This window comes from Antechinus flavipes, chromosome 1 (assembly GCF_016432865.1).
Source record: "Antechinus flavipes isolate AdamAnt ecotype Samford, QLD, Australia chromosome 1, AdamAnt_v2, whole genome shotgun sequence".
Taxonomy (NCBI): Eukaryota; Metazoa; Chordata; class Mammalia; order Dasyuromorphia; family Dasyuridae; genus Antechinus; species Antechinus flavipes.
In genome coordinates, this window is record NC_067398.1 from 312,608,668 (window position 1) to 312,624,833 (window position 16,166).

Here is a 16,166-nt window from a genome sequence, read left to right on the forward strand (position 1 = left end):
CCTCCATAACTTATAACTCCCTCCTCCACTATTGCTTTAGTTTGAATTCCTTAACTCTCTTGGTTTAGCCTGGGAATTTTTCATTCTCTTCTGAGTCCTCTATTTGCTATTGTCTCTTGACCTCCATACTCTCCTTTCTTAAGAGAGAAGGAGGCTGTCACATGATTTATTGATAACACTTTATTCTTTGAAAGAGATACTTGATCAACTAGAGGCTTCCAAGGAACTGGAGTCATCTCCAGTTTTCTTTTGTCAGTCATAATTTTCTCTAGGTCAGCTGTATTATTACCCATGACTCAATCAATAATCCTTAACTGTGTGCCATTGCTCCAATGGGCATCCAGGGCAAGGAGTTAACTTTGATTAAGAGCTAACCTTATCAAGAGAATTTCAGAGGAAGGTCTTGAGTGGGTCAAATTCAGTGATCTCCAAGGTCCCTTCCAGCTCCAGCTTCAATCTTTTCATATCTAAAGTGAGGGGTTGAAGCAATTGATCTTAAAGATTGTTTCTAGTTTTACCACCTAAAAAAAAGAAAACAAAACTTAGACATTTTATGGTTTTTGGAATCCTGGATTGCTTTACCTCTAAGGAGAAACTGAGTCCAGAGCAGAGTCTCACTAAGGCAGAGGAAAACATCCACATCGTTATTCCTGGCAAGTTCCACCCAGCCCCTTTTTCTGGCCTCCTCAAAAACATCTGGAAACCCCAAAAGCATTACAGAACTCTGGAAGTGATAGTGTAAGAAAAGAGTGGAACTTGCATAATGGGGGTTTTCCTATTTGGGATCTGTCTCTTTGTTTTACATCTGTCTCTGCTTCTACTTTCAGAGATAAAGGGGACTCTCTGGATAGAAGATTAAATAGTTTGTTATACCTAAAGAATAAGAGCTGGTGTTAGAATCATCATATTTCGTTTGTTTATCAATAATGCAAAAGATGGAGTGTGCAGAGAGACATCTCAAAGTCTGTAAGCAGAGGACATAAACTGTAGACAGCTCTCTCAAGGAAAAGACTTCAGAACTTTGCCCAGAAAAATGATCAGTCATGACTTCAGAAAGCTAGTGATGAAATATGTTTCCTGCCTCTCGGCAGAGAGGTTATGGATTGAACTAGAGGAGTAGAATGTGGCATACATCTTCAGACATGGTTCAAATGATTTGTTTTTCTTGACTATAATTTCTTTTAATTTGTTACAAGGGAAGATTTCTTTGGGAGGGCTTCAGGGGAAGGAATACATATTTTAAAAGAAAAGAACAGAACATCAGTAAAACCATACAAATGACAGAAGAAAAAAGTTTCAAAAGAAGACACAAACAAGAAGAGTAATAATTTTTTTTACTGCTCTATTCACTTTAATTTTAAAACCAGACTTATGTTACTAGTGTGTGGAGCTTTTTGTACTAATGTAAAATGATGTCTTCTCTCTAATTTAGTGTCTTAGAGAATTATCTTGAGTGCTGAGAGATTAAATGGCTTGCCCAGAGTCACATTGCTAATATCTGGCAAAGGAGGAACTTGCATACAAGACTTCCTAATCCTGACGGCAGCTCTCTATTCATTAAGTTGCAAAAAAATCAAACAATACATCTGTCTGAGATGCTTTTTTTTGCTCTTTGTATATTGAAATGTTAGTTTGTTTGTTTTTATTTAACATTTGCCCCGATTATATGAAAAATTTTTAACATTTTTTAAAATGTTGAACTTCCAAATTCTCTCTTCCCTTCCCCCTTCAAGAAATCATACAATTTGACAGTGATTGGTATATGTGCAGTCACAACAAAAACCATTTCCATGTTAGTCATGTTGTGAAAGAAAACAAGGATTCTCCCTCCAAAAAATATAAATTTTTTTTAAAGTATACTTCAAACTGCATTCAAACTTCATTAGTTCTTTCTCTGGATATAGATAACATTTTCATCATGAATCCTTTGGAATTGTCTTGGATCACTGTATTGCTGAAAACAGCTAAGTCATTTATAGTTGATCATCGTACAATGTTGCTGTTGCTATAATACAATGTTCTGGTTCTACTGTTTCACTTTGCATCAACCCATGTAAGTCTTTCCAGGTTTTTTCTTAAAGCATCCTGCTCATCATTTCTTATAACACAGTAATAATCCATTACAATCATACACCACAAGTTGTTCAGCCACTACCCAATTGATGGACATCTCTCAATTTCAAATTCTTTGCCCTCACTAAAAAAACTGCTATAAATATTTTTGTACACACGGGTCCTTTTTCCTTTTTGTTTTTTAGTGTTTGATGATGACTTAAATTCACGATAAAAAAAAAATTACACTCTCTTGAGGCTCAGCAAATAGAGAATCATTCCAAGGAAATTCTGCTCTGAAGAAATTTTTCCTAATTCTGAGATCATTAGGGGCAGATGGCAGATACCCTTAAATGTGTCTGTGAGTTGAGGAGCTGAGGGTCGCAGGGAAATAATTTAGTACTCTCACCTAAGAATGGAAGTTGTAAGCTCTCAGTAAAGGATGGGTCCTGGAAATTAACATGGGCTGTTCCTGGTGACTCAGGATGCTGTCAGAGTGCTGGAGGACCATCAAGAAGGCCTCTTACTCTGCTTTTCTGTGATTCTGTGATGATGGGCTCCTAGTCTTGGTTCCTCACTAACCATGGGCAAGTTCTTTTACAACTTCTTGGGGCCATAATTTCTTTATCTATAAAATGAGGAGGTTAAGAGAATTTACCAAAGTTTAGAGTTAGAAGAGACTCAACAGCCATTGGGTAGAATATGAGAGAAAAAGAATTCCCTTAATGACATATAATGACTAATAGTCATCCACACTTTTTTGAAGAGATTATTTCATTCTTTGTACTTATATCCTTAGCATATAGGACAAGACAGAACCTGAAACATTCTAAGTAACTAATAAATATGTGTTTATTGATTGGAGCACCTATTACCTCTAAAAGCAGCCCATCCCACTTTAGAATAGTTTTTTTTTTTTTTTAAGTTAACTGGAGGAGAGAAAAGGACAAATGTGCAAAAATGTTTGTTGCAGCTCTTTTTGTGGTAGCAAAGAATTAGAAAATAAGTAGATGCTCATCAGTTGGGGAATGGCTGAATAAGTTATGTTATATGAAAGCAATGAAATATTATTGTTCTATCAAAAATGATGAATAACAGCAATGAGATGAACCAAATCAGTTCCAATGGAGCAGTATTGAACTGAACCAGCTACACCCAGCTAAAGAACTCTGGGAGATGACTAAGAACCATTACATTGAATCCCCAATCTCTATATTTTTGCCCGCCTTCAATTTTTATTTCCTTCACAGGCTAATTGTACAATATTTCAGAGTCTGACTCTTTTTGTACAGCAAAATAATGGTTTGGACATGTATACTTATTTTGTATTTAATTTATACTTTAATATATTTAAGATGTATTGGTCATCCTGCCATCCAGGGGAGGGGTGGGTGGGGAGAGAGGGGAAAAATTGGAATAAAAGGTTTGGCAATTGTCAATGCTGTAAAATTATCCATGCATATAACTTGTAAATAAAAAGCTATTAACATTTTTTAAAGTGATGAATAAGCTGATTTTAGAAAGACCTGGAAAGTTACACAAATTGATGCTGATGAATCAAGCAGTACCAGGAATACATTGTACATAGTATCAGCAAGATTGTGCAATGATCAACTATGAAAGACTTGATTCTTCTCAGAGGTTCAGTGATCCAAGGCAATCCCAATAAACTTTGGATGGAAAATGCCATCTCAATCCAGAGAGAGAACTATGGAGACTGAATGTAAATCAACACATGCTGTGTTCATTTTTTTCTTTTTCTGTTTTTTCTCTTGTGGTTTTTCTTTTTTGTTCTGATTTTTCTCTCCCCACATAACTCATAAAGAAATGTGTATTTAAAAAATTAATGCATTTATATAACAGAAAAAAATAATATTTTTTTAAAAAGGTAATTGGGGTGGAGACAGCTAGATAGCATAGTGGATAGAGTACTGGCCTTGAAGTCAGGAGAACCCGAGTTCAAATCCAGAATCAGACACTTCATACTTCCTAGCTATGTGACCCTGGGGAAGTCACTTATCCCAATTGCCTCAGGAAAAAAAAAAAATAATAAAGGTAATCAGGATTAAATAACTTGCCCAGGGTCACATTCAAACTGAATTCAAGATATCCTGTCTCCAATACTGGTGCTCTATCCACTGTACTACCTAGCTGAATAGTTCTAATGGTTAGGGAGATTTTTTTCATATCAAACTTAAATTTTCCTATCTACAATGCTTTATGAGGCCAAACTAAATATATCTAGTCCATCTTTTAAGCAACAGCCCTCCAAATATTTAGAGATATAAATCATGTCCCTCCTGTATCTTCTCCAAGTTATATATCTCAGTTATTTCAACTAATTATTCACTCTTCATTCACTTAGCATTTATTAAAAGCTTGTTAAGCACAATGCAAGATCCTGATAATACAAGGACAAATATGAAATATTCTCTATTGTTAAACTTCTTATATTCTATTAAAGGAGAGGGGATGGGAGAGGGAGAGGATATGCCTGAACATGAGGCACTTCATTATGCTGGTTGGTTTAACTCGAAGCTCACCAGCTTTTCAATTTTCTTCCTAAAACATGGCACCAAGTTCTGAACATAATTATTTCATTTGTGGTCTGAGCAGTACAGGGGTTAACAGCACCTAAATCAACAAACAATAAAATGAGAATTGGTTCTGGAGTCCTCGAAGATGGGTTTTTTTCTTTACACTGTTACTTACCACCTACTTGACCTAATTGAACCAGTCACTCCATTTCTCTGGGCTTCAGTTTCTCCATCTGTAAAAGAGGCAGTCGGATTAGATGTGCCCTTTCAGCTCTAAATCTTATGATCTATAAACATCCTGTCTTTGTCATCCAGTTTGGGATCATCTATAAACTTAATAAAATCTCTACAAAATTAATAAAAATATAAAACAGCACCAAAATAAGTGCTGAGTGCTCTGCTGGAACCTTCCTTCATGCTGACATCAAACCTCTAAGAACAATCCTTTGGATATATCCATTAAATTAATTCTAAATCCATCCAATTGTGCTATAATCTAGTCCACCAACTCTCCATTTTTCTAGAAAAGTTGTTATCAGTGCTTCTCTAAAATTTAGATAAATTGTATCTATAGTTTTATTTTGATACACATGTAGCCTGAGTCCCAAAGCCCATTGATATGGGACTCTCCTCTCAGTGGGGAAGACCAAAGCCCCAATTCTGCTTGAGGGTCAGGGCAGAGTTAATGAGAATAGGAGGGAAGCTGCTCTTCTGAAGGGAAAATAAGATTCTAGGAATAAGCTGATATGAGAGAAGCTGGTAATCTCTATACTCTCCCTATCTTCAGAGTTTATTATGCTAGAGACTTTGGGATTTTCTTCTTAGGTGAAATCTGAGGTGTTCTCTTTTAATTGACTGGAGTTACCTTGCTCCTGATGGGAGAGCTTCTTTACTCTGAATTAACTAATATGTATTCTCCTATGTATATGTTTTCTGATTTCTGTTTTGCTATGGAATTTGATAAATGAGTTTTATTGCTAATTTCTATGTCTGTTTATTGTGGAATTGATATTTGGTAGAACAGAAATCAAATCTTAAATAGAAATCTTGGATTTCTGCTTCCCCCATTAATAAAATGGTGATTGGAAGTTAGCTTGAACCTGAAAATCATGTTCCCTAGACCAAAGCTTCTTAAACTTTGGGTTGTGATCCTATATATGATTATGTAACTGGATTGGGGGGGGTCACAAAATTATGTTTATTATCAGTAAATGTTTGATTTGTATATATATTTCATATACCTATATATGGTCTCTATATATCTGGTCTAGGGCAGAGATTCTTAAACTTTTTCTACTCATGATTGCTTTTCACCTGAGAAATGTTTACATGACTTAGATATGTAAATATATACAAATATACAAAATATATTTGAATACTAATATATAAATTAAACATTTACTGATAATAAATCATAATTTTGTGACCCCAGTTGAGTTATGAGATTCCATATGGGTTTGAGACCCACAGTTGAAAAAGTCAAGTCCATAGACTAAAATATACAAGGAGAATATAAATATAATTCTAGTCCAATATTCCCTCTTTCTGAAGAAAACAAAGTGACCAAGCCTTTTACCTCAATCACCTGCTTCCCCCCTCCTAGCAGGAATTCATTTTCTTTGGAGAAAAATGGAAGGAAAGGTTAGAGATGTCTATTCTACCTGCCTTCAAGCCACATACTCTTATCCTCATGTTATATGTGGGGAACATTTTTAGTACAATGAGGACAATTTTAGTAATCATGTCAAATAATAAGATTAGTTTGGCATGTTTTGTTTCATTTTTTGAGACAGTCAGGGTTAAGTAACTTACCAAAGGGTCCACACAAGTATCTGAGGTCAAATTTGAACTCAGATCCTTTTGATTCCAGGGCCCAAGCTCCATTAGCTGTGATGCATAGGTGCCCCTAGCATAATCTGTTCTTGATGAAATCATGCTGGCTATTTGTGATCACTACTTCTTCTAGTTAACCTGCAAAATCTTCTCTTTAACAATATTATTTTATATGTTTAGAAGAATTATGCATATTTAAACTATGCTGGAGTGCTTGCTGTCTTGGGGAGAAGGGAGAATGTTGAAAACTATCCTTGCATGTATTTGGAAAAATAAAATATTATTGATTAAAAAAAACAATATATTTTAGAATTTTATCATAAGTCTAAGACAAGTTTACTAGCTTATAGTTTGCTGATTCCACTTCCTTTTATGAGACTGGGACATTTCCCCTTCAACAGTCTTATAGTACCATTTCTCTTACAATTTTTCAAAAACCATTATATCAGCCATCACACATCCACTAAATGTTTCAGGATTCTAGCTGGTGATTTACTTGGGGCCAGATCACTTTAGTTCATCAAAGGGAGTGAGATGCTCCATTAACCGTTTTGCTGTCCTTAACTTTCTTCATCAACTCCAACTCATTCTGAGTTTTTGAACTGTGGACACTAGCCTTATATATCAAACTTTTATATTCATCATTTATTACTAGTCTTTGCTTCTAAGTTTCTGTCTTTGTAAAATCAAAGTTGACTAATCAGTTTCTTGTACATCTACATCAACCTATTTTGACAGCTCCCTTTCCCCCCCCTTCATCATTTGACATTTCTCTTGGCATCTTTAGAATTTCATTCTTGAAAGTTTTCCCAACTCCTTGGGCTAATTTCCTTTATTGGATTCTACCTATATTTCCTCTGAACCCTTTAAAAATCTACTCTCCTAAAATCTGATATTCATGTCACATTAAATTTGATTTCCTCTCTCCTTTTCAAGCACAAATTCTAAGATGAAATTGTTGCTTCTTCTGAAGATTCCCATCCTTTCCCTTCCAACAACTAGTTTCTTCCTGTTGATGGGAATCAGATGCAGAATAAAATTCCCCTTCTTGGTTCCTTTGTGTTCTGGAGAAAATTATAATTAAAGCAAGTCAACACCTCATCAGTTGTACTGCTCTGGGTAGAGATATGCTCTAGCAGATGTCTGAATGATTGCAATTCCCTTATCACTTCTATGTTATGCCTCTATGCCAGGCTTGTAATCTGTTTCTCAAAATCATTTTTTTTCTCAGGTTATTCGAGGATCCTGAGGTATACTATGAAGGTAATATTACTTTTATATTTGCTTCTATAGCGCTTCAGCCAAATGCTTGTTATTTTTCTTGTTGTTCCCAGATTTCCTCAAGTGATTGTTATCATCTTAATAATACTTCCCACACCCTCTCATTACCCATACTGGTTATTTTGAGTTTTTTGTCAGGCATATCATTCCAGAGCCATATTCCTGTCTGTGTCTCATTCCATCAAGCCTCGGTGATATTTAGGAGGCAAATTTGCCTCCTTGTATTAGAATCTTGCTTATTGCCTACAATTTTGCATTTTTAAACAAACATCTAAGACCATGATTTATGCAAGTGTCCTTTCTTAGATTTTGTCTTTTGTGAACATTGATTTCTCCTGCCATTCTTCTTCCTACATTATAGCTACTCTCTCTGACATTTAGTTTAGTAGATAAATATAGGCACTTTTTCTCCCCCTCTCTTCCTGTTCAGCTTAGAGACTTTTTGATTTGATTTGCAAGACACCAGGAAAATATTTTTAACATCCACTATTGGGTATTTTGGAGAGTAGGTTAGAATTAGACACTTCCAGAGGTCCCTTTCAACTCTGACATCCTGTGATCTATGACTCTATGAGATAAACACAGCCCACATCCCTTTTGGATACTGAGAATCTCAACCCAGAATTAACTCTTACTGAGACATATCCATAGTAAAGTCCTTAGAAGGGCAGACACAGGATACATTTTCACAAATGTGGGAGCTAACAAGATCAGAAACAATGACAGCATGCAGGGGATAGAGGGGAGGCTTAGGCTTTCCCCCTCGAATTCTGGACACTAGGTTTGCTTTTGAAGCTGAAAGAATGGAATTCAAGGTCCAATATCAGTCCAGTAGGAATAACTATTTCATATCCTTGGGATAGGAAGAGAAGAGAGGAGAGGAAAGGAAGAGAGGGGAGGCGAGAGAGAGAGAGAGAGAGAGAGAGAGAGAGAGAGAGAGAGAGAGAGAGAGAGAGAGAGAGGAAGGGAGAGAGGAAAAGAAAGGGGAAAGAGAAGTCTAAGGAGAGGAAGGGGAAACTGGATTGGAAACAAACAGAAGTGGATGATTTGGAGAAATGCAGGTATACAGGATCCCTGATGGATAAATCTGGGAAGAGTTAAGGTATACTCCTGCCCGATAAAGAAAAGCATCAGGAAGGGGAATTTCGCCCTCTCTCAAATTGTAACTAGTTCCATCTTAACTAGAATCTAATACTATATTTCAGGAAAGATCTGCTCACTAGGTGGGCAGCATGGAGACTATGAATTCTTTTCGTTTTCTCTGTCTATCTCATTCTCGATCCCTCTCCTCTTTTCTCATTTGTCTCCCTGTCTGCACCTTGTTCTGTCTGAGCTTGTTCTCTGTTTTTCTGGATTGAGGTAAGAGAGATTCCAGAATAACCAACAGCCCCTCCCTTAGCCTCCTATTTTAGAACAAGTACTTTCCGTTCCTCCAGTCTCTTCCATCTTCTTGCCCTGCTCCTGTCCAATGTTTTTCATTAACTCTAATCTTTCCAATGTCCTGCTTTAAGGAACCCAAAAGTCCCTCTGGCTTGGAGAGCCACTCTCTGAAATGTGCTTCTTTGGGGAATCTATCACTACTTCTTCTTGGCTAACAGCTGATGGGCAGTGCTTTTTGTGGGAAGAGAAGGGAAATCTGGTGGGGAATTTGAGGAGATTGAAAGTGGAAGTGGAGTGGAGATAGATGTCAGAGGGTAAAGGGAAAGGGGAAAACACCGAGGGGATGACTTCATCCCTTATAGAGATCTCTTGGAAGTACTATAAAGAGAAAGTGGAAGATTTGGACAGCTAGAGGTGTGATTAAAGAGGGACCACAGAAGGAAGAAGCAGCTTCACCCTTTCTTCAGTTCAAATACCCAAATGAGTCTAATCGATTTGGAAATGCCCTCCAAAGAAAAACTGTAACCCATCCATACCTACTTATCCTCTGTAACTTTTATCCACAACTATCCACAAACTAGAGTCCACCCAAAATGGATTTGGAATCACTCAAGAACTTAAAATATCCCTAAGTACCATGACAGCCGGGAAGGGGGAGGTGACTGAGGGAGGAGAAGCAGGGACAGGGAGATTACACGTGATGCTAGCAGAATTCCTGCGTGGGTCCTTTTCCCGACTCTGACAAAAAAAAAAAAAAAAAAAAAAAAAAAACCTTTCCCTCTCCCCCTTGCATTGGCTCTTTGGGTATCCTGCATCCTCCCTAAGGCTAAGGGCCTGAGCCTTCCTTACACTGCTGAGACCAAGAGAGGGAGTCTTACTTCTTGGCTCTAACTCTGCTTGATCCCCGGGGCATCTTGTCCCCTAATTGGGAGATTTCTGCTGCTTGGAACCACTGCTCCTCCATGCCTTCTGTCGAATAGCACCTCCTCCTTCTCCTCCTTCCCCACCTCCAGTGCCGGCAGGAAGTCGGAGTGACACACACGCCCGAGCACTCCTGTCCCTCCGAGACGCAGCGGGCACTGCTTTGGAAGCCCAGGCTCGCCCACGTGGGAACGGAGACCCACCCGGGGTGAGTGTCAGGCAGGCTCCGCCCTCTCCGCTAGCCAGCCAGCCCCTATGACGTTGCCGTCACCGTGTAACGGTCTCTAGGGCGAAACCAGGGAGGGAGGGAGCTCAGGCTGCTGCGCAGGTCCTCAGGCCCCTCCTCCCAGGTGACTCCCCACCTCCCCCATCCCTACCTTCACCCTCTAGCCCGAGCTTCACGTTCGTCACCCCTCTCATACCTCTCCCTCCTAATCCTCCGATCATCCCTATTCAATGTTTATCTCCCATTTTCCTTGTCACTGCTCATCCTCATTCCCATTCCTTCGCTGCTCATCTCCCATCATCCCTCTCGCTTCCCATCCTTCCGATCACCCCCATTCATCCACCGTCCCCCACTCACTACTCAAACTCCTCTCTCCCCTCGCTTGCATCCCGTCTTTCCCACACTTCATACCCCGTCACTCATTTTTAAAATTCTCCCTTTTCTTATCTTCCCCATCCCCTTCGCTTAGCTTTCCCCTTGATCTTCATCCCCCAACCCCCTAACATTCACATCATCCCATACTCCATTCTATTTTATTCCTTATTTTCTCATCGCCTTCTCATCATCATCCCCATTCCCCTCATTCCTAACCTTCCCCTTCTTCCTTCAATACCGAAATCCCCTCACTCAACATTCAAATTGTCCCATCCCCCACCCGCTTCACTTCTCATCTTCACTCCACTTCCTCATTCTTTCTCTCTTCATTTCTGTTTCTCACTTCTTATCCCCTTTATTCCTAATCCTCCCATCTCCTTTTATAACTCCCCATCTTCCATCAACCCCCTCATTCCTCATCCCCTATTTCCCCCCTGGTTTCTTCACTCTTTACCTCTCAATATCCCTCTTTATACTCCTTGTTCTTCATCTCTACTATCCCTCTCACTTATCCATTATTCACCTCATTTATTCTATCCCTCACTCATCCCCGACTCATTCTCCTTCATCCTCCAATCCTTATCTTTTCATTTCCCCTCCTAACCACCCATAACTCCCATTTCTTCAATCCCAATTTCTCACTCCAAACCATCTCATTATCACCTCTTCTTATCCCAATTCCCTCACTTCTCATTTATCACCTTCATTTCTTGTTCCTCAACTCCAACCGCTTTCATTTTTCATTCCCTACCACCCCACCCAGCTCAATCTCATTACTCCACTTTCTGTCTCTTCTCTCCCATCTTTTTCACTCCTCACATTCCCTTACCCTCATCTCCCAGCTGCACTCTCTTCTATCCCTTACTCCATTCCCTTACCCTTTTCAGTCCCTATCCTCTTCATTCACCCTATAGCCTAAACTTCTTCACTTTACTCTTTCATTAATTCACCCCTGTATTCATCTTTTTATTCCCCCTTCTCCCTCACCCTTCTTCATCCTTCCACCACAATCCTATTTTTTTTCATACTGGCTACTCCTTCAGTCCTCTTCCTTTTATTCTAAATTTCTTCCCTTTACTCTTTCATTCATTCACCCCTGTATTCATCTTTTTATTCCCCCTTCTCCCTCACCCTTCTTCATCCTTCCACCACAATCCTATTTTTTTCATACTGGCTACTCCCTCAGTCCTCTTCCTTTTATTCTAAATTTCTTCCCTTTACTCTTTCATTCATTCACCCCTGTATTCATCTTTTTTATTCCCCCTCTCCCTCACCCTTCTTCATCCTTCCACCATAATCCTATTTTTTTTTTCATACTGGCTACTCCCTCAGTCCTCTTCCTTTTATTCTAAATTTCTTCCCTTTACTCTTTCATTCATTCACCCCTGTATTCATCTTTTTTATTCCCCCTCTCCCTCACCCTTCTTCATCCTTCCACAACAATCCTATTTTTTTCATGCTGGCTACTCCCTCAGTCCTCTTCCTTTCATTGCCCTTTAGGACCCTTCTTATCCAACACTCACTCTTGCTCCATCCATCTTAATTGCTTACCATCCTCCTTATCCCCCCCATTTTTCCACTCTCCTCCCCCCCACTCCCCACTTCCTCATTCCATATCCTTTCACTTGGGTCCATCTCTTTCCATACCATTTAATTCCCTCCTATTCCATCATTCACCTCGTCCTTTCACAACCTTTTCTTTCATTCCCTGCTTTTCCCTTTATCTACTTCATCATATTCCCCGGTTCCTATTCCTCTCAGCATTTCTGTCTTCATCCCTCTCTATCTCTCCGTTCCAACCCTGTATACTATACCTCATCGTGATTTCTTTACTGCCCATCCTCCTCTCCTCATTGCTTTTTATCCCCAACCACTTTTTTCTTGGCTCCTGCCCTTTCATTGTCTCTCACTATTTGGATTTTCATTATCTTTCAGACTCCATCTTTTGGTTACCCTTAACTTTTCTTCACTTTCAGACCCTAACCTCTAGAAATCACTCATTCCATGGCCTCTTTGCCTCAATCCATTTTCCCTCACTGTTCTATCCGGGGTTATTCCTTCTCTAACCCTCCCTGACTAACCCCTCATATTAATTTCTCTTTTTCTCATTTGTCCCTTATCCCTAACTCCTTGTTCATCTGTTTAAGCCCTTCAATGTCCCTCAGCCTTCACATTCTGTCAACAGCCCTCATCCCTTTACCTGCCTTTCCCAATGCTCCTCATCTTCTCTCTCCCTCTCCATCAGACCCCATCCCCTGAATGTCTCCCAGCCTAATCCTTTCCCTGTCCATCAACCCCTCTCCTCACTACCTCACAGTCCTCTCTTCTCATAGGACGATGTTCCTGAGGGGGATTTGGGGTGCTGGTGGGAAGAGCGCAGTCCTGGCAAGGATCTCTCCTTGAGACTACAGTTACATACGCTCCTTCACCCAGGCTTAGCTCCTTGGAACCACCTATAACAGCTTCCTCTCGCCCTGGGCACCTCCTCTCTTCGGGGCCTCTCTGTTTTGCCTAATTGAGCTCCCGTCTGAGGAGGGAGGTGGGGAGGTGCCGGTGGGGCCCCGACAGAGGACCCTCCTCCTCTTCTACTTTCAGGAGAACTGCTGTTGGACCTTGGTGAAGTGTGGGACGCAGTAAGGGCCTGATTCACAGAAAAGGCAGGGGAGGGGAAGGGAAGAAGAAATGGGTGAGGGATGCTAGGGACCTTGAGACCTCCAAAGGCCCCATCCAACGATATCCACCTCCTTAGGATTACGGCTGGAGCCGAGGACATGCCGGGGTTGAAGAGATACGAAGTGGCGCTGGAGGCAGAAGAGGAGTGAGTTGGGGATACCGGGCAAACGGGCGGAGGCGGCGGGGAGGACTAAGAGTGGGGAGAGAGGGGCTTGGGAAATAAAAGAGGGGCAGGTGTGCGACCAAGTGATGAGAAATGGCAGGAGGCATGATGTGGACCCCTTCTCCGGCAGGGTCGAGAGGCTGGGCCTTCCCACCCCTCCCCCATCCCTTCCTCTCCCCACTTGGTTTCCCTTTTTTAGGATCTATTGGGGCTGTTTTTACTTCTTCCCTTGGTTGCGGATGTGGCGGAGGGAAAAGAGGTGAGGTGCAACTGGAAAGTCTGAAAAGAATCCGAGGGGGTGGGGGGCCCGGGGGTGGGGATTCCCCGGGTGGCAGGCCGGCTACACCTCTGGAGTGGCTGCGCTGCCTCACCTTCCCCCAAGATTCAGAGCCCGCTGGGGTGGGGACAGAGGGAGGAGGGCTGGCTGTGGCCTGCGCCCCGCCCCTCGCTCCCTCACTAGCCCGCCCCTAGTCCCCCTCCTGTCCAGGCCGCTGGAGCCTTGCCGGTGAACCCTCCACAGCGCAGCACCCCCCCAGAGGCAGAAGCTGGAGCCCCTTCCCCGCCTAGTGAGCTGCCTGTCCAGGGGCTTGGGCCCCCACCCCTCCAGGCGAAGCAGTCCCCGCCGTCCGGCAGTTCCGCCCCGGGGGAACCAGCAAGCATCAGTCTATCCGGCCGGGGCCCAGCCGCTCCCCAGCAGTGCCGTGGAGTAAAGGATTTAACCCGGATCCTGACTCTGCCAGCCAGTCTCTGCCGCTGCCGCTGTTGGGTGGGGGGAGGGAAGAGGAAGGGAACCACCATGAGTGCGGACTGGGTTTGGTGCTTACGTTTTCCGTACCCCAAGGGGAAAGCCGTGGGATTGGGAAGATCGTTACCCTTCTTTCTACACTCTTCTCCTCATTCGAGCTGCAGCAGTCCCCTCTTCCCCCCAAATCAATATCATTGACCTCATCAGGGACTTCTCATCAGTATCAGGAATTCCCCCTCTAAGGGGCTATCAATAAATATCACCGATCGCCCTCATCAGTGATCCCCAATTAGTACCAGCGGCCCTTCAGTGACACTCGTCAGGAACACCCCATCTATGAGCAAGCGTCAGGGACTTCTATTACCAAATAACCAATGTCATGGAATCCCTGAGGGAGGAAGTTTTTTTGGCCTCCGTTTCATCAATAAAACGAGGGGTTTAAAATAGACGGTCTTTATAAGGACCCTTCCAGTTCTAAATCCTATAATTCTATCAAGTGTGGGGGGGTGAAACACATCTACAACTGACCGGTGCCACACATTTCTATTCATTCTCTAGCCCCGGTTATTGGCAACTTGCAACTACTACCAGCAATGACCACAAGGAGCAAACCAACCTTTTTTCTACTCAGTTCCTGGAAAACTATTTTGGTTTAAAGTTTTTTTCGACCATTACTAAGAAGCTAAAGTAAAAACAGATGAACACAGTCGAAGTACACAAAACTTCCTTACAAAATACATGGTTCTTAATTGTTCAAATTTGAATCCAGACTACTTTGAAATCCAGGTTTCTGTGCTAAATGAAGATCTTAACCCACCCCAAGGTGCAGGTGCACTAGCCTACTTTAGTTACCTATTACCCCCATCCAATGCCCTACACAGCTAGTCTTTAAACTACCCAGACATAAACAGAATTGAAAGGAACCTTAGCTACCTTAACACATGAATTCATTCCTGACATTATCGTCTGTTTAATCAACGCAATAGATGGGAAATAACAGGAGGAAATATATTTCACTTACTTAAAAACTAATTGTTAGGGATTTATTGAGCTAAAATCTAACTTTAACTTTCATCCATTTGTCCTAGTTTTGCCTGCTGCTACAGGGTTTCTAATTCCACAGACCCTCAACCCCTTTTAAGCTCTTAAAATGTTTCCCTCACTTTTATCTTTTCCAAATTAAATATTGGCAAGTCTTTCAACCATTCCTCATTAGAAGTGGATGAGTTGTACTTGAGCTCCTGAGCCATAGATTTTTGTCGTCATGGAAGGTCGTGACTGGGGTCAGGTTGGGGATCCAAAGCCCTTTTAGGAACCTCTTATCTCCTCGTTCAAACGGACACATTCCGGAGACATGACAAGGAAAGAAACTGGGCATTTTCCTAAGGTGGGCGGTGCCTCTGAGACTAACCTAGTATCAATTTAACTTTTATCTCTTCTCACCCACCCACTTTGCTTCATCAAGAAATGAGGAATATTCTCCCCTTCCCACTCAGGTGTCCCCAGGATGTCAAGCCAAAAGCTCCAATGGCTTAGATCCCTGATGCCCTTGCCCTGATTCCAGAAAAGGGCCCAAATCAAATTCACTCAAAAATTATCTCAATCAAAATCATTATCATCCATCACCTCCCTTATATCTCACAGTCTTCCAAATTGGGGAATTTAGAGAGCAAGTTCAGTTAGCTTTCCACATTTTAAGGAAAAACAAGAGGGACACTCTATTGGAGTAGGGTTGGCGCTTTGGGATAAAGCAGGACTGTCCTATTCAATCCTCCAGAAAATCATCTTTGAGGCAGCATTCTATAGTCTGTTTCCTATTTCCATCATCTGTGGGAAAAGGAGGGAATTGGCTCAAATTTATGTTTGCAAATTACTATGATAAATCACTTTTTCCTGATAAGAGGAACAGGCTGGGACAAGAAATAAAGGGTGGGGGAAGAATCTGCCAGATCTTCTATCAACTTCAGTTTGCATTCACAA

At 41.3% G+C, this 16,166-nt stretch overlaps 1 protein-coding gene and 1 long non-coding RNA gene across 6 annotated transcripts; one reads left to right on the forward strand and one right to left on the reverse strand.

Moving 5' to 3' along the window:
- Window positions 1-162: 162 nt before the first annotated feature.
- LOC127540821 (uncharacterized) lies at window positions 163-10,060 on the reverse strand. 2 transcript variants are annotated; one of them, XR_007948291.1, is made up of 4 exons: window positions 9,962-10,060; window positions 4,765-4,822; window positions 2,462-2,680; window positions 163-521 (listed from the first exon to the last, which is right to left on the reverse strand). It is a non-coding gene; the product is annotated as an uncharacterized LOC127540821 (long non-coding RNA). The 2 variants fall into 2 exon arrangements; XR_007948293.1 differs by lacking the exon at window positions 2,462-2,680.
- On the forward strand, window positions 9,829-15,393 carry LOC127540798 (uncharacterized). Of its 4 annotated transcripts, none has more exons than XM_051965685.1 (4): window positions 9,829-10,212; window positions 13,355-13,423; window positions 13,641-13,700; window positions 13,962-15,393. In XM_051965685.1, exons 2-4 carry the CDS (start codon window positions 13,377-13,379, stop codon window positions 14,149-14,151), a joined length of 297 nt encoding a protein of 98 aa, XP_051821645.1. In that variant the 5' UTR covers window positions 9,829-10,212; window positions 13,355-13,376; the 3' UTR covers window positions 14,152-15,393. The 4 variants fall into 4 exon arrangements, with proteins under 4 accessions (XP_051821645.1, XP_051821630.1, XP_051821637.1 ...); XM_051965670.1 differs by lacking the exon at window positions 9,829-10,212 and adding an exon at window positions 10,247-10,354; XM_051965677.1 differs by lacking the exon at window positions 9,829-10,212 and adding an exon at window positions 10,368-13,262.
- Window positions 15,394-16,166: the final 773 nt, after the last annotated feature.

Bases quoted from the DNA above. Each gene is read 5' to 3' on its own strand.
- LOC127540798 (XM_051965685.1), top strand. From the start codon at position 13,377: ATGCCGGGGTTGAAGAGATACGAAGTGGCGCTGGAGGCAGAAGAGGA. The intron at 13,424-13,640 runs GTGAGTTGGGGA...TCCCTTTTTTAG, and splicing joins GCGCTGGAGGCAGAAGAGGA to GATCTATTGGGGCTGTTTTT. The intron at 13,701-13,961 runs GTGAGGTGCAAC...AACCCTCCACAG, and splicing joins ATGTGGCGGAGGGAAAAGAG to CGCAGCACCCCCCCAGAGGC.